This window comes from Ctenopharyngodon idella, chromosome 7 (assembly GCF_019924925.1).
Source record: "Ctenopharyngodon idella isolate HZGC_01 chromosome 7, HZGC01, whole genome shotgun sequence".
Lineage (NCBI taxonomy): Eukaryota > Metazoa > Chordata > Actinopteri > Cypriniformes > Xenocyprididae > Ctenopharyngodon > Ctenopharyngodon idella.
Window position 1 is genome coordinate 6,482,127 of NC_067226.1, and position 22,874 is coordinate 6,505,000.

Consider the following 22,874-nt stretch of genomic DNA (forward strand, 5'->3'; position numbering starts at 1 on the left):
TAGTGACTTGATGTCTATGAAGACAGCACACAAACTTTATAAGTCAATATGTTGAGTGCACAAGACAACAATTAAGAAGAACACCACGTCAAATTTTTTAAATGTGCAGGGTCGACTTGAATGACAATTTCATTTCATGTTTTGAGAGACAAGGACGTTTACATCTATGGACTAATGGACAACTGTCTTTATTTTGGTCTTGTTTCTATAGCAACTTCGCACTTTGCTTTAAAAAAAAATGGCGAGTAATTTGCTCGCTCATCCTTAGCCCTGTAACCTAAAACTAGAGTCAGCCAGTGAACCTTTGCAGAGAAGCATAAAAGTAAAATGATAGTAAAATGATGCTTCATTAGAAGCAATTGGGCCAATTTTGCTCTATTACCTAAGGCAGAGAGGTGAGTCAGTCCACTTTGGATCAGCATTTTTTTTTTCTATTTCCCTGTTTATTCAGCTGCAGACCTGAAGCAACACATTAAAATTAGAGATAGACCGATATGGGTTTTTCTATAACCGATGCTGATGCCGATGTTTAGAGGTCAGGGTCAGCCGATGGCCGATATGTGCTGCCGATTTTTAGGGCCGATATCTTGAAGTTTTCCCCTTCATTTGCATGCTAAAATGTCACACTAATAATAAGTGGATGCACAACATTTCTAAACTTAACATCATTTATTGAACACTGACTTGATTTACATAAAAGTTTTAGAGCATTTATCAAGCTGAATTTTTCAAGTTTGTTGGAACATAAATGTAAACTTAAATATACATTTAAATAAAAATCAATTCAAAACTTTGTCATGTTGCACAGCCTTGTATGCAAGGACAGTGCTAAACTCTTAGTGATTTCTGACATTCTTGACGGTCAACGTTAGACAGGTTTAATGAGGATAATAACTGTGCGACATATATATGTGTCATTGGTCGGAACACATCATTTTATTAGGCTGATGTCCATTTCGCATTACACAGTTGATGGAAACATACGCAGATGCGCATATTCTTGAGCTGAATTTTTATTAATGCAAAGTTGGATGAAAACCCGGCTATTGTCTGCATCAAACCATGCTTCCGAACAAATGTCATACACTTCTGCGCAGTGGCTTAGCACAAATCCGCGGGGGTTCAACCAAGAAGAGGAGCCAATGGATATCACACAAGAAACAACGTGCAAACTTTGCGGAAGTGTTATGCCGGTAAAAGCTTAACCTCGGTCAGTATTCAAAGTGAAAGTAAAAGTGACGGAGCTGCCTGACGCTGCATTAACGGAGCATTTTCTCTCAGAGACGAATTTCAACATAATATGCTGATAATGGAATAAATTAAGACAGTTATATACCGTTATTTCTCTTGTTGCCCGTACATATAGTGAAACAAATGAGAAGAATAGTATTTCGTGTTAAACAGCTTGTTTGTTTGTTTTTTTAAGTTGGTGCTTGAAGTAGCCTAAAGCTGCTCTTAATTTTCATTTATGACTGCAGTGTTAGGAAATATTATAGACTGTTAATAATTTTAATTATAGGTCTAATTCATTGTATAATAGACCTAAAAAATGTTTAAAACATTTTCAAAGAGGAGCTGATAGCCTATTATGCTCACAGCACGTCAGTTATGCGGTGATGCGCTGTGAAATTATTGCGGGGCAAATTTATTATAATATTAATTTAATAATAAAAGTAGCTTACCTAATAGTAATAATAATAGACTAGAAGAATGTAACAGGCTTACATTAATTGGAAATGCCAAAACCTCTTAATATTGACAATATTTGTCGGAGTAATGTAGCCCTCAATCACGCTGCAGTGTTTGTGAGAGCTGCCGCCTTCTCCACCCCAAGCAGAGTGAAATTCTCCGACTCCGATACAGGAAAAATAAAACAGAACTTATAACTAATATGTTATGTATGGCTAATATGTTAGCAAGCAAGCTGCTGGTAGTTTTGGACTACAGACCTTAAAGTTAACTACAAGTAAGCGAACCTTCAACCAGCTGTAGCATTATGCCAGTTCCCGACGGTTCTATGCTATCCGTTGTTTCTTTCACTAAGTGAAGCAACACTTCATAGTTTACTAGTAATATATAGTAAATATATGGCCATAGGACTTTGAAATATCAGAATTTAAGCCTTAGGCTACCTTTATCTCCCAGTACTGTTGTTGAATCTTCCAAAAGTTTCAAATCACATGCGGCAGCAGCACATTCCCCTGCACCAATAACACAGGGCTGCCCGCGGACGTGCCTGACTTTAAATCGGCGCTACTAAACACGGATATCGGCCGATGCCGATATATTAAAAAAGACAAATATCGGCCCGATATATCGGCCGACCGATATATCTGTCGACCTCTAATTCAAATTTTTTACACTAGTTAAATTGAGTTAAATGAGCTGAGTATTAGTATGTATTGATGTTGCATTGTCTTTGTGGGTGGACACAACAACAAACAAACATACAGCACTAAATATTTTTAAATTTATGAATAAAATTAGCATAATTATTGGCTGGTTGTTCAAATCAGAGGCTGGTTGTTCAAATAAGGAGGAGACCAGAGATGTGGGTAAAGCATGTAAACAAAATATCTAGGTTGACAACACAAGGTCTTCATATAGATCACTTCTGCTGCAGTGACAAACTCCATATAATTAGGAGTTATTTTATTACTATATTAAGAGCACAGGCATTTCCGGGATAGGCCTGAACATACAGAATTATAGATGACAACATATTCCAGGCTAAGTGAAAAATGCACAGACACAGAGAGAAAGGCATGACTCTGTGAAAGGAGGGTGGACACTGAGCACTTTTGTACAAGCACAAACAATAGCGGCCTCATTTCTGCCTAAATTACCCCACATGTGAGGACAAAAGCACCAGACTCCCACACAAACATAACCGCAGAGCTGTCAGAAGTAAAGCACGACACCACTGGATGAGGCGAGTGGACGGCCTGAACACTATTGATGCTGGAAAAGTTCTAATGTTTAGTTGTCGAAAACAACAGTGAATAGCAAACGGATACTATATATTCTATAGCCACACTACTTGTGACAGCCTGTGATTAAACATCTTTTATAGCAGCCACCACATCTAAAAATCAGTTGAACTCTGTTTTGTTAAACTGAGCTGCTCTCATTTGACATCAAGCTGGGGAAATGCTCAAAACTTTTGTTTGTTGTTTCACAAACAACTGGCTAGACAACAAATTTTATTTCTTTGGAAGTCAACCAAGCCTCCGGGTATTCCACAGTGGCTTTTGGATACTATACTTTTTGAAGTTGAAAAAGATAAGATGCCCTTGGTATATGCTAATTATGGTTCTTTTCATGATATATGGCAACCTTTCACATATTTACACTTCCTTAAGATTTTGCCTGTTGACCAAATTCATTTGAATCATCACCATTCCTCCCCCAAAGTTTTTTTCCTTTTCTTGCTTCTGTTTTCTTTCTTGTAAAAGTTAAAGTCCCCCTGTGGTGAAAATCAAGTTTTTAATGTTGTTTATATGTCTATGTGGTGTTTTTAATATGCTTTTGAAATAGGCCCATCACTATATTGTTGAAAAGTCTTTTTTTTTGGCACACAAAAAGTATTCTTGTCGCTTTATAATATTAAGATAGAACCACTGAACTCACATGAACTATTTTAAATATGTTTTTAGTATCTTTATGGATCTTGAGAGTTTGAATGGCTTTGCTCTCAATAGAGGCCTCACTGAGCCATCGGATTTCATCAACAATATCTTAATTTGTGTTCGGAAGATGAACAAAGGTCTTACGGGTGTGGAACGACATGAGGGTGAGTAATAAATGACATTATTTTCATTTTCTGGGTGAACTAACCCTTTAAGACAAACCATGTGCAAATTCATGTCAACACCATTGTTGAGTATTTTCTCCTTAAAACTGCAATGAAAAAAAGACCCGTGGTTTGAAATCGCTGGTGTTTCTGACGTCACAAACTACTTTGTAACCAATCACGTCAACGTGCCGATGGGCTTTAGTCTATCATTAACAGCGAACTAGCAGGGGTGTCTCGAGAGAAGGCAGGTTATCCCAGTATATTTTACTGTCAATATGAAAAATCGTGTAGATTTAGCAATATAGTGTGTGTATGATGTATATTACGATATTCATGAGCTATATGCCTTTCTCCACTGACATTCTGAGTTGTTCAAGCATTTGTAAGGATACTGATTGTTAGAAGGCAGCTGTCTGACACTGAGATGTCGAACGGGAACATGGTTTGTGTGACATTAGCAACACATTATTAGCTGTTTGATAACATAGTCAAACAAACGGCTAATCATATTAATTACAGTTATGTGTCCGACGTTGTAAAAAGCGATACCATTGTGCAGCGTTTACCTCAGTAAGTTGACCAAGTGGATCTCTGAGCTTGTGCGAGCGAGTGGAGACGGGGCTAATTAACATATTCATAGATCTGTGTATACTAAATGAAGCATGGGTGTAGAGTTACATTCATGAAAAAAAAAATAATAATAATAATTCACAGGAAAAACGTTTAAATATGTCATTATGGTGATCAAAGATGAGTTTTAAGGGATAAAATTATTGACTACAGGGGGACTTTAAAAAAAGTTAGAAATTTCTGAATAGGAGTGTACACTGATTATAACGAAAAAAGTCAATCTTTGCACCCACTTTAAACCTGTTTGAGACAAAAGACTATGTTCATTTCCTAATTCTATAACATTCAACAACACAAAATGTGAATAGTGAAAACCTGTCTGTTCAGATCACTACTCAAGTCTTTCAACAGAAAAAAAAAAAAAAAAAGAATAAACAAACAGCCAGTTTCCGCTCCATTGTTTGCACCTATAGAAAGGTCACTAAGAGTTTTAAGTTTTCATGTTGAATGTACTACCAGTCTTGAACACAATGCTGACTGATGCATGAAAACTATTTCTCAGCCCAGCCAATACAACAAAAAAAAGTGAACTATTTAGAACATCATCAGCTTATGTGAATTTCATATTGCCACCAACACTACTGACTGAACAAATTTAATCGAGGACACAAGATGAATGCAGGATGAAACATTCCATCAAAAATACAATCAGTATGTCACTTAAATTAACTTTGTATATCCCTAAACACTGGAGCAGTTGAACTGGGTGGTACGCAGGACAAATTACAGGAAGTGAAAACAGCTTGGCTCATGATTTATTATGCTGCGGCAGGGTTCATAGAGCCTCTTGTGAGGGGGCCAATGACCTTTACACTCCTGTTTCTACAGCCAACGCCATATAAGAGATTACAGGCGGGGCTCTGTGGAGAAACCACACATATGACAAACAAGAAACTGACTAAGACCCTACAGTTCAAACCACAAAAAGAATTACATGGTTTTTGGGATTGGGTTTTTGGGCTTTTAATACTATTCTTCAAGAACCTCTTCTCTAAAAAGTGATCAAATTTATATCAAAATATTCTTTCCTGCCTACTCTGTATTTTGCCCAGTGCAATGTAGCAATAAAGTTTGAACTCATGTGTGAACTATACTGGTCAGACAGGCATGGCAGAAGATTTGACACAAATCAGCTTTTGTTTTGCCTGAGCTGTGGGCATTCGATGGTGGGTGTGCATGATGCATTGTTTCTTCTCATGCCAAGACCTAGACTACACTTATTGCATGTTTAAGAGGAGCTGAACTGAACCACTGGAAAGATGCTCTCCTCTTCATTTCTGTTCATTTCATTCATTTCAAGTGAGTGAGCGAGCGAGCCTGGAACTCAGCAGTCAAATAATCTCCACTTCACAAAGAGCTTGAGCTGGCTGAAAGTGATACAGTGGCAAAAGGGACTGGCAATTTGTCCCTGGAACACAATTAAAGGTCTATCAGACAGCATTATATTGGTTCCTTTCTCTGGTCAGAGTTGTTTACTTCTAAGAGAAAATACAAGTTCTGAACAGCAGAGCTTTACAGTGCAGAGGGCAAACAGTTCAGGAAAAGAGTCAAATTAAGTCAAATTAATATACTATAAGGAGTGAGGTGTGAACACCAGACTGGGTCGTATCATAAGAGCGCAGGGCAAGAGAACAGAAGCTAAACCATCTGTTTAGTAACATCGCTCAGAATGAAAATGGTAAGAGGAAGGGTAATCGGATTATATATGTAGCACTATTTATAGACAGACAAATGCCAATCGTCTTCTTAAACCGGAAGAAACTACTGTAAAGAGATATATTGTGCAATAAAGTTACGACTCTGGAATAACGTGAAAAGTCCTTTCGTCTACAACGGTTTTTAATGGTTGATGTCAATGTAATGCCAATATTTATATGATACAATTAAATGTAATAAGATGCACACAAAATTCTCTCTCATACACTGTATATTTAAGCAATATCACATAAGCAGGAGTGTTATTATTTTGAATATCAGCTCAACTGTGATTTGGCCGCAGACACAAGACTGTAGGTAACAGCTGTGCTGATATTCAATACCATATTTCATTTCCTGCTGGTTATGCACAGCTTTGAATTCTGCAGCCTGCAACAACAGCAATGAAGCCGAACAGAATGGAATTACTCTGTCCTGAGTTGCAGCAACTGCAACACTATGAGGCTGTTCATAAAGAGAGAGCATTTTTGTATTACTTTTGCATTTTGGCGTCATATCTGCGTTACCCTTGGTTTCCGATTTTATTTTGTAGAAAACACAGAAACACCAAAGACGATTTAACATATTACGTTTTATTAGACAAGGGAACAACTGTTTGGTTACATTTATAGACAGAAAACGAATTATTGTTATATAGCTCAACACGTTTAGTCTTATTGTTTGAATCTAGTTTTCTTGATTTTCTGAGGGTACCATGCTTTTACCATGCCTCAGAGAAAAACACTATTTTGTCAAGTAATACAGCATTTTCTCCATCATACAATGCGTTTTAAAATTAATTGCATTCCATTTATCAACACAAGCCACCCAGCATTTATTAATGATATTCTAAAATCGATCTATCTAACTGCAGTGTGCAACAAGTGTCTCACAGCAGCAGCCGAATGAATGCACAGAGTAACGTTATAATATCATTTTCAACATACTCAAATGTATCTAATATGATAAACAGCGCTGTTACCTCACACACTTGACCGGAAGAAGCGGAATAATAAAAGTTCCACTGCTTGCGAGGCGTGTGTCGTGTTCGTCTCTCATTAGCAATAGCTCCAGCGGCCTCGTTCAGCTTCAACAGCACTCGCCCTGCTCTGCTTCATAACGTTAATAATCTCATCCATGAATATGATTTCTGCCTGAGTCCCATCCTGATTCTTTTCCACTGACTGTGAGGTGAAGACGACATCTCAAGAATATGCGCTCAAAATCGTCGTCATCAAGTTACGCCTTTGTTTTGAATAGGTGACCTCTAGTGGCGAAAAATGTACATATTGTAGCTTTAAGTTAAAATAAGTTCAACTTAAAGGGATAGTTCACCCAAAAATGAAAATTTGATGTTTATCTGCTTACCCCCAGGGCATCCAAGATGTAGGTGACTTTGTTTCTTCAGTAGAACACAGATGATGACATTGATGTCCTAAGACACGAAACGATCGGTCTGTGCGAGAAACCAAACGGTATTTCAATGGGACATCAATGTGTCGTCACGAGCCGCAGGGTTTAATTTGGATTTGTTGGTGCATGTTTTTTTTTACTCTCATAGATTTTGTTACCACTGACATGCATTATACGGCTGACAGACGGCAACGGTTGGAGTTAAAAATCATCTTTTGTGTTCTACTGAAGAAACAAAGTCACCTACTTCTTGGATGCCCTGGGGGTAAGCAGATAAACATCAAATTTTCATTTTTGGGTGAACTATCCCTTTAAAAAAACACTCAAGTCTTTGCATTATTTTTACACGCCAAGCCCCGAGGGGAAAATGCATTGCACACACACATATACAATGTGCGCCAGTACATTCAGAATTATTGCATCATAACAAAATCAAACAAGTTTTCTGTTAAAACACCATCAGCAGAAAACAGCCGATTATGATTAGTCAAGTGGGTTTAATGTTCGCTACGTCATAATTTACTCGGCAAATGCGTCTCCCATTATTCACATTAACCCTTTTCGCACCATTCTAAAGCCACCTCAAGCGAGTGTAAAAACTTTTTTGCGAATTAAGGGATTTTTATTCGAAATTTAGCGTTCCCATCACTTGTTTCTGATGTGATACTTTAAAATGCGCACAAAAACATGGTGATGGAAACATAGCTAGTGTCCTGAAATATTGTCTTGTGCTGTATTTGAAACAACATACAGTGACGCTTTAAGTTAATTAATGCTGACATTGGGAAAGTGTCATTTTGTAGAGGATGGCACTCTCTTGGCTATATAATTTATTGATGTCATGAACACCAGATGTCACTCGAAAATCTACTGATCAAAAACTTCTCTAGTCGGTAATGCCTCTTGGAATCCCTTTAGCAAGTAAATAATGTAAATATTGCGTCATCTGTGCTGACTGTGGGGGTTTGGGGAGCTGAAAAAAGAAAACAGAGAGGGACACCCATGCAGCCTGAAAGGAAGTGATAATAAGTAAAGGTATCATTTCTAGTGGGTGTGTCATTATGGCTTGTTATCTCAAAACGCAAACACGTCGTTCACAAACAAAGGATCGACTTTCTGTGAAAACATGATTTAAGTGAAAATAAGGTGATGTTCATCACATCATTGTGGACAGGCATCCTTGAGCCTGTGTATGTGTGTTTACTCTTCTGCCAAAACAGAAGGGAGAACACAGCTCATAGAGTGCTGCAGGGATGACGTCAAAACCCAGAAGTCTAGGCTAATTCATCACTGGTTTCCTCAAGATTTTCCTATGGGGTTTTATAATAGGGTTTTTACAATTTATGAGTAAAATAAGGTCTGTGATAAACATAACTCGATGACACTTGAACGTTTTGCTCTACAACGTAATTTGCACACACTCTCACTCCAAATGTTCTTATCTAGTTATGTTTATCTAAAAAAAATTTATGTTTCTAATAACAGCTTCAAAATTTGTTTTATATGCGTGTGTGTAGGGCTGCCACTAATGACTATTTTTATATCGATTAATCTATCGACTAATTTATCGATTAATCTGAACGACTAATTTCCAACAAAAGTCAACAATTTTTCTTAAGAACATTTTATTTAACTTGCAACTTATGTATATAGAAAGTGTATAAACACGCAAAGTATAAATTTGATCATCATATTCAGGACACTATCAGTAAGAGCTGCAGCCAATTGTGGTGAACAGTCTTTCTTTGCAGGAATTCAGTCACACAACTTGGCAAACTCTTTTCATATTGTATATGAATAGTATTTATTAGCTGTGTACGTATTATATATAAATTTGTATTTTTAAATGTTATTCATTATGTCTGATCTATGACATAAAACACACCAGTTATAACCCGCTTGTGATTTTTGAAACCTTTATTGTGTCTTAAAAACAACGGTTGCTAACAAATTGCTAAAAGGGACTACCTTCTTTGGCGGGGACTTTAGACGTCATCATGACAAACAGGACATTTGGACAGCATTTCTCATGAAAAAGTGGATAAGTATTCATACACAGCGCAGATCATAATCAGCGAGCATGTTTTTAAATAAAGTTGTTTTCTAAATAAAGTTTGAGGAAGCTTGGTGGTGGTGACGTTGATCCATGACCATGGTGTGCTGTAGTCTTTTTATAGCCTACTGTTAGCTTTTTATATCTGACTTTATTTAGGCTTCAAAATGTATAAATGTTGTGTTAACTTATTTTTTGCGATTTTCCAAAAGTTTATGGGAAAAATGCATTGGCTTTCGATCGAGGGAACCCGTGTGCCGCTAACTTCCGGGTTGGCCTACAAAAACACATCATCCCTGCGGTACTCTATAGTGGTGATCTAAATTTACTACATGATGACCACATTCCCATGACACACATCTCCAAACCAAAAATGTCCAAAATGATGAACAAAAAAATTAATATAAATAGCTATAAAATAAAGCAACTCTTTAAAAAATATAGTGCTAATAGCACTGGTTGGAGAGACTGAGGAGGTTACCAGTCAACTCTGCTTTCAGTTATTCATTATTCATATCCAGCCTTTGGTAAAAATAACATTAAAGTTAAACATACATAATGTGAAAATGCACAGCCTTTTTCAAGATGTGCAATTTGCTCATTTCGCAAAAGTACAAGCATGACAACATGACATTACTTAAATCTAATCTGAAAATTAAATAAAAAAATAATCTAAATTGTAAATAAACCTTCTAACCCTAAAACATGAATTCACATTTTTTTCCCCTTCAATTTCCATGCTCCATTCAAAAGCTTATCCTGTTATTACATGAAAGGCCATTGTCGTCTGCCACTGGCGAGGAACCTGTTTCCTCTGTAAACCTGTGTTCTATTTATTGCTCTGATAAAGTCTCAACAATATATTTTTTAAGGTGATGATACACATGGCAACGTTGCTTGGGCACTTTCCCACTGAGAATGAGCAACAAATTTATATCTGGATACGTTAGATCGGTCGTGGGCAATTTTTTGAGATCCTCCAATCAGAATGTTAGAAGCTGATCACGTGACCGGTTCGGAAAAAATTCAAACAAGATGGCGGCCTCTCAGCGGCAGTGGAGCGGAGAAAAGGAGTGTGAACTTATCTTTTTACGCTAGTAAGTTGTCATGTGTCAACCCAAAACAGGGAATTTACCTCATATATTGCTTAAAATACCAACAACTGTCCAATGAAATGCGTGTAAGCTGTAATTAAGCCATTGAATGATTTCAGTTTAATACTAAAAAGACGGGATCTGTTTATCGTCTGTAGTAGCGTAGGCTGTAGGGCGTTTGGCACATGAGTGTAGCTTTTGATGCAATCAACGCGGGTTCGAATCCGCCTTTTGCTGAACTCGTTCTTCTCCCTTTTCCTATCACAAATCAGATGGGAAAAGCATTTATTTTTAATAAAAATGAAGAAAATATTTGAAAAGTTGAAATAAAGTGCCTAACAAGTGTTTATAATAAAGTATTTATTGGGTTGGCAATAGATTTTCTCCTCTTTGATTAGTTGCTGCCAACTGTCCGTTGCCCTAATTAGTTGCCCTGTGTCTCATCAGGTTGCCCGTTGACGGCAACATTACCCAGCAACATTGCTCAAAAAGTTGCCACGTGTATCATCACCTTTACATTCTTGCAGTGCATCTGTCATTTTGCATTTCATATTTTTGTTTTGTTGGTTAAATGTGAGGAATTTTCCAGGTAAGTGCAGCCACAATGAGTTCTAGGGAACAATAAAAAAGCTTTAGGTAACCTATATAAAAACCAGTAAGTACATTTTTCCCTGAGGTAGAAATTGCTTTCAGAACTCCAATCACTTACAACAAAAACAGCATCAGATGGAGTTTCGTTTACTTGCATAAACCAATTTTCACTGGTGACTGTTACTGCTAGACCCTGGGCACATCATACAGGAAGGCATCTTTGTGGGAGGATCCATCTACAAGTTGAATAAGCAGCTAACCACATGAAAACAACCAAAATCACGTAACATTGCAAGCCAGCCTACAGAACCATTTGTAGTTTAATGCATGGAGAACTATTCAAGTTGCTCAACAACAAGCCATTTCACCACTGGATGGTGTAATATCCATTAACTTCCCTCAGAACACACAGAAATCGTTAATCTCAAACAGATGACACTACGTATAGACGCCGACCAACTACCTTCAGTCTTAATTCACTGCATGCAGGAAAACTCACAATGCTGATGGAAAACAGCTCTCTAATGTTGTTGATGTTGCAGGCACACAACATGTTTGAGTTGATATTCGAGCCAAATGGGATGTCAGCAAAACTCTTTATGTACAATTGTTTTCACAGCTGGCTAACAAAAGCAACAAAGAGCAACGTCAAAATGTATACTAAACATTTAAACGCAGTAATGTGGTCAGAATATAGAGAATTAAACTTGTTTATGTTCTAAAATGGCTTGAAAATACTCTTGAGAATGAAGCTTTCATTCTTTCTATATACATAAATACATTTTTCATTGGAAATGTTAGAAAACTGCATATCTCAAAGATCACAGCATGTGAGACACTATTGGGATCTAGGCAATTAGTGACAACAACAAAGGGGAAAATGCAAATGCATTAGAAAACATAAAATCCCATAGCAACAAACTCAGTTGAACCAAAACAGATCCTGTAACAAAGCAGAACAGTCAAGAAAGCTGACTAATAAAGGAATGCACAGTATTTTCATCCTGATAAATCAGGCTATTGCTACATACTAGGGGTGTAACGGTTCATGGTTAAAAAAATAAATAAATAAATTGACCTGTACCATTCCCCACACACGGCTCGGCATGCACTTGCAACGCGGTTCATCTTAAATCTGAAATCAATGGTTTGTTGAAAATAACGTGTAAAACAGACAGACCGAGTTCGGTTAATGTATGTTTCCGTCGATGTATGCGCATTCTGACTTCCCAATATGGTGATCAAAAAACGTGAACAAAACTGTCACTCTTAAAAACTTTGTTCATTAGGAGTGAAGCATGCTCTAAAATGACAGGTCATTTAGTAGGCTATGTCTTAATTAAAACATAAACAGTCGAGAAAGACAACGCATGTGTACAGTATTCGTATACTGGATCTGTGCTTTATGTCTTAAAGTGACAGCAGCCTACTGTCTGTTTTTAATGTTAACCAAACAACACAAGACAAGGAAATCACTCACTGCTCCTGACTGAATAGCTTTTGTAACTTTAATAATGATTAATCTTTATTTAATTTATACACTGAAGATTATATGCAATGCTATTTTACATTTGATTATTTTATTCCATTTCTGGGCCTTGAAAATTACTGTTAGATACCTAATAACCTGAAAAGCACTGTTTATTTTATTTGTATCTTTGCTGAATTGTATTTGTGTTGTTGCTTGTAGTTTAATTATTTGTTTTTATTTTCTTTATTTTTATTTGGTAGTAGTCCTTTTTTCTCTGAAAATAGCACATACCAAACCGTACCCCTAAATTGGTGATAAAAACCGAACCGTGAGTAATTTGAACTGCTACACCCCTACTACATACAATTACTAGGACTACTGTTACACTTTTAAACTTCTTGATTAAACACACTTCTTCAGAATTAGTTATTTTCAGCAGCCGAGAAAACTTGGTTGTGAAATGTGGCAGACAACTAAAACAAGAGGAAAGACATTAAGTTCACAAGCACTGTTCTAATGCCATCATTTCCTGCCTCACAGCAAGTGTATGTTTCAGTAGAAATGTGTGTAATAATCTATGGTGAAATTCATTCCTTGGAGTGTCAGAATAAGCTCTGTTGTCTGACCACACACAGACATGCTTATCCAGCTAGCTAAAAGGGGACTTACAACAGATTTCTACTGTTGGTAAACAATGTTAATTATAGTTACAACAGACTAATCCCAACCCAAACTCTAATCGTGAACTTAATACACTGTAGAACGTAAAGGTTGTCAAAGGTTGATTTGTTTTTTGTGTTTAACTTTTTGATAGATTTTGTTGTAAATTTGTATGGGGCGAAAATGTACAATCTCACACATACTTTTGTAAAACACAAATGAACTAGAAAAATACCAGCGCTGAGGTGACCTCGTCTATTTGAGTGGAATTGATTACAGGGAAGGTGTAGATTCTTTCATTTCGCACTCAACTGTTTTTTTTTTTTTGTTTTGTTTTGTTTTCTGACATCAACTCAAACATTGCGCACTCGACAACGCACTTCTGAAATAACAAACCAAGAAGGCAAACAGAACAAAAACGTATAAATTGCACGAATTCAGTATCTGTCTCCACTCCTGATTACTCTGAATACGCTCGTCAAGTTAGCTAGCTGGGCTCCCTTTGACAGCTAGCTAGGACATTCTGAAATATCCCACTCAAAGTTATTATGAAAACTCCTCACCACATTGCCTATTAAAAAATGCTGCTATTTGAATAAACCTGAAATTCCACGTGTTTAACTATAAAAGTTGCCTATTTTTAGTGTTTAGTTTTACTTCCGCACTCACGCTCAGTCTCTCTATGCTCACCCCTCCCATACTAGCTCACTTCAGCTAAAGCACAATCCGATTAACCGTCACTTTTTCCAGAACTAAAGCAAAACCCACTTACCTTTGGTGTCGCTTAAGCAGTATAACAACATCAAGAGTTTGAACAAAACCATATCGAGTAAATTCATCGCTCGCACATTGACACCGAGGCTGGTTTGATTGTTAGTTTAGCGGGTCTTAAAGGCGCAGTCGCCCTCGGTGAGTGTTTGTGTATGTGTGTGTATGTGTATATGTGTGACTGCTGCTGCTGCTGTGCGGCCCCGGCTCCGCGCTTGTCTCTAACGGCCTGACGTCAGGCGCAGGCAGAGCGTAAAGCCACGCCCACACCTTCCTCACAACCACAACAGCACCAAAATACTAGAAACTAAGACATGACAGGATGTCCACATGAACGCTATTGTATTGAGACTTCTGTAGAACTTAATGGAATAAATTATATTTGAGAATATGACAGCTATTTAACACTAAAACTATAATTAACATTAGTTGTGGTTCATTGCGATCCTTATGATTACTTATACCGACTGTTAGTATAATTTTGATGTAGTTTGTATGCCAATAAATAAATAATTGAAAACGAGTGGCCATGCTGGAGGATCCTGTCCTGAGTTTTCTTCCTTTACTTTGCACTGAATCTGAAAACCAGGAAACAATTTGCATTTTGTTTGCATTTTACTCAGCCACAGCTAAATTATGAGCCCCTCGATCTGAATGCATAGATTTCTACTGTATTTATGCACTGTATTAATACTGTTTGTTTGTTTGTTTTTTGCATTTTTACAATAGAAATACTTCATTTACACATCTTTTTTTAAAAACAAGAACCCTAATTCACTTGCACATTATAGGGTGCGAAGAATTTTGAAACAATATCTAAGTCAACGTTGCCATCGTGCGGTGGATAGAAACATTACTAGATGGGTTTGATGTGGAATATACTGCGTGATGTCACATCAATTTCCACGAAAGACGGACAATCTTTCACACGTGACCACGATATATGCGATGAGGAGAAATTCTAAATCCACGAAAGATTACAGTGTAGATTAACTTTGTGTAACCATCACGTGTAGATTAACTTTGCGTGACAGTTAATCTACACATATAATCTACACATTATTCTTTTTATATAGGCAATTTTATCATGTTTTTAACATAATATACAAAATAAATGATACGCACAAAACAACAACGATAACAACAAAACAAACAAAATAAAACCAAGAACAAAAAGTGGGCTAACAGTATAGCCCACTTAAAATCCAATCCATAAAAATCCATAAAGGCCTGCCGACGAAATTGGGCTCCAAACACATTCTTTTTTTTTTATGTTTTTTCTTTTTTCTTTTGAAACCTTGAATTTTGCAGTAATAAAGAATAACACTTACTTATAACCAATATAATATTTATTATGTTGTTATTGGGTAAATGTTTGTGTGCATTCAGAAGTCGTATATGTTAAAAAGATAAACATTATGTCATTATTTATGTGGAACACCAAAGAAGATTTTTGGCATAATGACAACGTCTCCAAAGCTGTCAGTCTAACAACATCTTTTGTGCTCCGCGCAAGAAAAAAGTAATACAGGTTTGGGACAACATGACGGTGAGTAAACGATTACACAGTTCTCATGTTTGGGTCAACTATAACTTTAAGTCGCTAGTATAATGACACATACAGTCAGTGTTTGTGTAAAGTCGGGCTCGGTAAATAAGTGTCTATGGAGGGATGACGTCAGAGGTGGAGATGTCATGGCGCCGTCGGAGCTGAGACTGGAGCTTGCCATCTAGTTAAAGGTTGTCGTCGATGCGTTCAGCGAAATGGAGAAGAATGCAAACCCTCATCGAGACGCAGGAGGAAGTGTCCTGTGCACCGCTATTCCCACAGAACCTGCAGATATCAAAACAGTCGGCGGAATGAAAGATGTCTGCGAGAAGAGAGAGACTTTGAGTACTTGTGCAAGTGCTAGCGGTGCTAATGCTACACCCTGCACACGGACATCAGATGCTGCTGAGACCGTAAGCAAGAGCGCACAATCGAGCGTTTTAGCAGAGACACTGTCGCCCGATGCAGCGGATCAACTGAGCAACGGGGTGGGATACGAACCGTTGATGACCGCTGCTGGGAACAAGGAGGGTGGCACCTCAAAGTTAGTAAACAACCTCACGGGAGAGCAATCCGACATCAGTAATGTGCAAGCGGACGGTTTGGATGGAGGGACGCAAGAAACGACGAAGCTGGCCAAGCCTGCTTATTTGTGTCCAGACAAAGCAAAATCTGCGAACTCGAATTCAAACGACCACACCGTTTCCGAGGGTCCTCCGAGTGGGAGCGAGCCCAGCATCGCAGGAGAGTCCCGCAGCTTTGATTCACTAGAGTCCTTCTCCAATCTGAACTCATGCCCGAGTTCAGACCTCAACAGTGAAGGACTGGAGGACAAGGGACTGGCTTTGGCTATTCAGAGTGAATACGGGGCCGAGGGAACGAAAATCCCCTGTCCTAAAGACAGGGTGACCGGTCAGTCTTTGTACCACATCAAGTGGATAAAGTGGAAGGAGGAGAACACGCCTATCATCACACAGAATGAGAACGGGCCGTGCCCGCTGCTGGCTATTATGAATGTCCTGCTATTGGCATGGAAGGTAAATAAGATGGGATTCTGCTCGGTTGACAGGTCACAGTACCACCCAAGTTTTGCTGTGTTTTTCCCGGTGATCTAATTGTCTTGTGAAACATTTTATTGGATTGTGTTTGTCTACTTAGTAAGCACAATAGGTTTCGATACACTCGTTGTCACTGGTATTAAAGAAAGGCACATTCATAAGTAGTTAGCTTTTTAAAAATATATTTTATTAAACTGAAGTACACTCACAGGAGATCTTCTCATGTTTGTCTTCTAGACGAAGGTGTTTTATTCTGCACAGTGCGGGTCGCCCCCTCATGGGAGCTGCCATGTTGACATCTCATGATGACCCACTGTGTAATGCGTTTACAAAGTTACTTATAATATTATCAATGATAATAAGATACATACTTGTAAAAAGTATACTTGTAGTGATGGTATGGGACAGTATGCGTGTGATTTAGACAGTCCAACAGAATGGATACAAGTAAAATGTCTAAACAGTGCTTGAGTGATGAAACAAACTGCAATGCAGATTGCATAGCAAGCTGTTTTTAAAGAAACTTAATGCATCCAGGCCGTTAGATGTCAGTATAAAGGCTGTATAAAACCATGATAACTATGGACCCTTTTCATATTTCCGGGGTTCTCAGAAGCGGAAGTCGTCGTAGTTGGGTAAACTTCTATAGTGGTGAATGGGAGACGACAGCAAATATTCTTTTTCTTTTTCCATTTGCTCCAATAGAAAAAGAAAAAAATCCATTATAGCATTTCCACGACTTTCCAAGAAAAAGTCTGTAGAGAGAATGTTTTGCTGTCACTCCCTCAGCCATTGTATTGCATCAGTGTTAAGGTTTTTATTTTATTTTTTTGCAATTTACTGCCAAGGTAATATAACAAAAAGTATATTGTTATAAATGTATGTAAAATTTTATCAAATTAAAAATATGAAAATCTTCACTCACTACATTTGCTGTTAATAACTGTGAAAATGCAGTCTGTGAAAAGGGTCCATTGGGACAAATCTCAGCCAGCTAAATGTGAACATTTTACCGCTGTTTTTACGTTTTTTTTTGTTTTTGTTTTTTTTAACATCTCCTTAATTGTTTCTGTGAACGTGACTTGTTTAATAAATGTTGACTTATTTAACTACGGTCCATATTTGACAAAAAAAATTGTAAAAATGTGGAGACATGAAATACAATTAAGAATGGAACGCATCTTTTTACTCTCATTTGGTAGTGTTTTGTAATAGCATTTGAAAAATTAATTGAGATTGACTTGAAATTCTGTTTGGATTCTGTTTTCATCTTCAGATTTGTCTCTCTATCTCCAGATTTTTAAATAACATCCCCTTTGACATGTATTTGTAGACACATACCAGTATCTTGGTTTCATCCTAAACAGTCATTTCACAGACACACCAGTAACTTCTGGCTTTCAGCCCTGGACTCATTTGCATTATAAAGATGACATTTAATTATTGGCTTTGACAGTGAGTTGGCAGGCACATGAGGCGCTATTTCAGTGCTCAGTCTTTCATCTTGAAAAAAGAGGCACTATGTTTTTCAGCTGTGACTGCTTTAAAAGTCATTGGCATCTACTGAAGATGATAGCCACATTCAGGCTGTTTTTAAGATGTTTTTTAGGGGATAAAATCTTTTCTCTTCTCATAGTGCATTTATGCTGATACAGCAGTCCATTTCAACACCATCAGTAACCCTTATGTATGTGTGTTACATAGCATCATTGTCGAAGGAAAAGAGGTCTCATATTTTTTCATATCAGTTTGTCATTTAAACTGGTTTTAAAATGATTTCTCTCTGATTTTTGCACAGGTCAAGCTGCCACCAATGATGGAGATAATAACGGCAGAGCAGCTGATGGAATATCTGGGTAAGCGTTTCATTTGCATTATAAATGTGTTGACACAGTATCCATCCAGTGAAGGGTTCAGTAGAAAGATGTTTGAAGAGCTAATAAAAAAAAAAGATATAGAGATGCAAAGCATGGTGGGCTCGCTGACAACACTATAATAGGAAAGCTATGCTCGAGTCTTTCTGTCTACTTCTTTCCGCAGCTTCATGTCACTAATTGCTAGTTTGTTCCCCAAAAGAATATTTAAATTTATCCACCAAATTATACCACCAAATTATAGTAAGAATCATGCAAAAGCTAGGCATGTCATCCTAATTATAGGATTGTGTAATGTAATTTCAACATACACTCTCTGGTTATTTTCTGCATAATACCTCCAAGAAAATCTGAGCTTTTCTATGGCTTCATGAAGTCTGTCAATCAAATTAGACTCTGTTGTGCATTCGATAAACAGCCTGATAAACATCGGAGAACCTGAAAATGTGATATGTCTTCAGGTGCTGATGGACAGCACCAGATCAGGGAAATACCCAGGGGCTCGTCCTCTTGTAACGTCACAGAATGCAGATCCCTATTTCCACTGTGGCATGTTGACCTGGAACACAGAAGTGTTGCATTACTGCAGTGTGTCAGTTGCCTGGACCTCAGTTTCTCACATTGCATTAGCTTTTTTTATTACTAGTTTAAAAAGTTTCTAATAGTTTAAAATCACATTGTCTACTAGTCCTAAATATCATTGATGGAATGTACAAGCAGATTGTTAAAGAAAAAAAGTGCTGTAGCTGCTATGAAGAAAGTACACTGCTGTTGTAGTCTATAATATCTAAAGTTAGTCATGACCCGGGAGTGTTTGATTTGATCTGAATGTTGTGACACCTAGTGATGAGTGTTTTAACTCTAAGCAGTTTTATTTTGCCTCACACGCTCCAGAAATGCCAAGTATGAGATGAATATAGATATCAGCTCTGGAGGTGATGTTCAGAGGTCGCTTAACACTCATTAAAGACCTTTACAAACACATTTAGTCATTTAGCAGATGCTTTTATTCAAAGCAGAACAATAGCGATTTATGAAATACAGAATCTTTATGGATTCAGATTGTGCTTTGTTTGGAATCTTTCTGGAAAGTAACTTTGCAAGCTTGTGCCTTGCTCACCCTCATAAAGTGCAGTGATTGTGACCGCAGAGGATGTGGTCTCGAAATGTCATTCTTTACATGGGTGTGGTCACTGTGGTGTATATTTTCAGTTTTAAAACTTGTATGGCAGATGCTGTGGTTAAAGATACACAAAATGTTAAACTTAAGTTTAGAAAGCCTAATAATGTTATTTAATTTTAAATAGATTTTAAGGTGATGTAGTTACACGTTACTACATGTACTTGTAGTAATAACTATAGTAGTAATAACAGTAAATTATGCATAATTACAAGTAACTAACCCTAAACCAAACCCTAACTGTAACTTTATAGTAAGTATATATATATATATATATATATATATATATATATATATATATATATATATATATATTATAGTACATGTAATTAATTAATATTACTCAGTACTTATTTGAGTAAGTGTATGTAACTACGTCACCTTAAAATAAAGTAGAGATGCACCGATACTAAATTTCTCCACCGATACCAATAGCCGATTATTCAGAGTGATATCTGCCGATACCAATGATTCTTATAGTTTGGGGGTTCTGCCTTTTATACCTTCTTTTAAATTAATGATAATTTCATTATAATTAATAATTGATCATTATATTTTTAATTATTATATTTTGAAAGAAATGCATATAAAAACTTTATTCTCTCCATTTCATCAACTTGTTTCAGAGTAACTGGTATCAGTTATAAACAAACATATGTCTCAAATTAGTATTAACACACATTAACTAAATTCTGAAGATTAAATTAATATTTCTTAACTTTCTGAATGTTAGTAATTCATATAATTACTATTAATATTGAACATCAAACTGGTTTCTTACAATTTCTTTACATAAAGCCCAAATTCAGTGCATTTTTCTGCCCTCTTTTGATTGACAGGATATATATGCCCTGACTATTGGCTGTTTTTAAAGTATCGGCCGATAATGTGAATATTCAGCCAATTATCAGCCAATACCGATTATTGGTCGATATATCGGTGCATCTCTAAAGTAAAATATAACCGTTTATTATTATTATTATTCTATGGATTTACTGGATATAAAATGATTACATTTCAGCCCCATTTTTGACTGAACTTTCAATAAAATGGGAGAGCATAATGTGTTTAAGATACAAGTGACAAGGGTACAACAGCTTCAGCTTGTAGCTTGTGAGGTCAGTTTTGCAGCTTGGAAAACTTGACTACATTGAACATGCTTGAGGCCATACACACCCCATTCCCAGCTGTCTGTCTAGAGACCACTCTTAAGTGTTCCTCATATTGCTGAGCTGTTGATAAGGACACCCATCCATGTGATTTAAAGCATGCCTGACATATAGGACACAGAAATCCCCTAGATACCAAACATATCAGATGGAGAGTGTGCCAGCTGGGCACTTTTTTACATTTGCTGTTTTGAGGTACTCCCATCATAGTTTAGAGCTGCAATAATTCAGAAGCATATACTCACTTATGCTCTATGAGACATCTATGGTTAGCTACACAGGCATCTGTAAATTGCTTTTCTCTTCCCTAGGTGCAGTAAGCTGTTTAACTCCATTAGACAGCATCTATCTCGCTCTCCCTCTCTGCTGTACTTTACAGCACTGTTAGGGTTTCATTTCCAGGCAAAGTCAGTGGCCCATGAACAAACCCTGACAACTACGCAGTCTCATCTGATTTGATCAAAGCATGCACTTCAGTTACTGTTCATTTTCTGTGCAACTACTATAGTATGTTTCCCAAGTAACCAAGGAAGTTCTTTTACACTAAAGGCTTGATTAAATGAACACTCCACTTTTTTTAAAAATAGGCTCATTTTCCAACTCCCCTAGAGTTAAACAGTTGAGTTTTACTGTTTTCGAATCCATTCAGCCGATCTCCGGGTCTGGCGGTACAACTTTTAGCATAGCTTAGCATAGTTCATTGAATCTGATTAGACCGTTAGCATCTCGCTCAAAAATGACCAAAGAGTTTCGATATTTTTCCTATTTAAAACTTGACTCTTCTGTAGTTACATCAATATCGAAACTCTTTGGTCGTTTTTGTTTAACTCTAGGGGAGTTCGAAAATGAGCCTATTTTAAAAAAAAAAGTGGAGTGTTCCTTCAATGTTTAATGCATTAAATTGATAAAGAAGTGCAAAACATTTTATTAGCATCAAAACAATTTGGCCAAAGCCTGATGACTTATTTTTATTATTAAATGTTTTTGGTTGCCTGAATAAATTGTCATCATCATTCCAACAATAAAAAAAGACTTGGTGAACCTTTGTTTTCTCTCCTCATTCCAAACCTGTAAAACTTTTTTTTTTTTTTTTTTTTTTTTTGTGCAACACACAAGAAGAATTTTTTAAGAAATAAACTAGTCACTTTTCCATGCAACTGCTGTGAACAGAGGCTGAGGCTTTCCAGCTTCAAAAAGATTGCAAAATCACCATATAAGTATTATAAAAGTTGGCATATTAATGTGTGTTATATTCCAAGTTATTTGGTGATAAATTTGTGTGACAATCAGACCCAGAAAAGTCGTTACTAGTCAAAAACTGGCTATGTAACCTGTCTAAAGTATTCATGAGAGTTAATTTTTTGAGTTCTTTTTAGTTTGGTTTTGAGAATTATCAAATGTATAAAGACTTAAATATCAGTCTGTTACTCACACATTCTTCAGAAGACTTATAGGCCGAATATGCATATATGCATTTGCCAAACCCCATCTTATGGACCACTTTTATGATATATTATGGTACTTTATGTAAAAAAAAGTCTCATCTCCATGCTGGCTATTTGCAATGCAATTGCAATTCTCTTTTTATGTTCCACAGAAGAAATAAAGTCATGTGGGTTTGGAGCCATATGAGACAACAATGACAGAATCTTCATTTTTGGCCGAAATATCCCTTTATAGCTTGATGTAATAAAATGAATGAGAGCAGTAAAGAAGTTTATAAAGCAGTGTGAGCAACAGCAGAAGCTTTTTAATGGGTTCTGATTAGAAGAGGAGAGGCCCAGTATGGGAGAGACAAAGAGATTAACTGAGGAAGAGATCAGCTGGTGAGGAACTGAAAGAGAAATGAAGAGGCGGGAGTGTTTTGCTAAGC

The 22,874-nt window shown here is 36.9% G+C and overlaps 2 protein-coding genes across 3 annotated transcripts in view; one reads left to right on the forward strand and one right to left on the reverse strand.

Moving 5' to 3' along the window:
- Window positions 1–14,395, reverse strand: part of adam10a (ADAM metallopeptidase domain 10a) — a 71,331-nt gene extending 56,936 nt beyond the window's left edge. For both annotated transcript variants that reach the window (XM_051899085.1, XM_051899084.1), the window contains exon 1: window positions 14,176–14,395. In XM_051899085.1, the coding sequence (XP_051755045.1) occupies window positions 14,176–14,242 (67 nt within the window). In that variant the 5' untranslated portion in view covers window positions 14,243–14,395. The remainder of the gene's footprint in view (window positions 1–14,175) is intronic.
- A 1,143-nt stretch (window positions 14,396–15,538) lies between these two features.
- mindy2 (MINDY lysine 48 deubiquitinase 2) overlaps window positions 15,539–22,874 on the forward strand; it is a 26,609-nt gene continuing 19,273 nt past the window's right edge. The window contains exons 1-2 of the mRNA XM_051898661.1: window positions 15,539–16,757; window positions 18,577–18,634. Coding sequence (XP_051754621.1) covers window positions 15,936–16,757; window positions 18,577–18,634 — 880 coding nt within the window. The 5' untranslated portion in view covers window positions 15,539–15,935. The remainder of the gene's footprint in view (window positions 16,758–18,576; window positions 18,635–22,874) is intronic.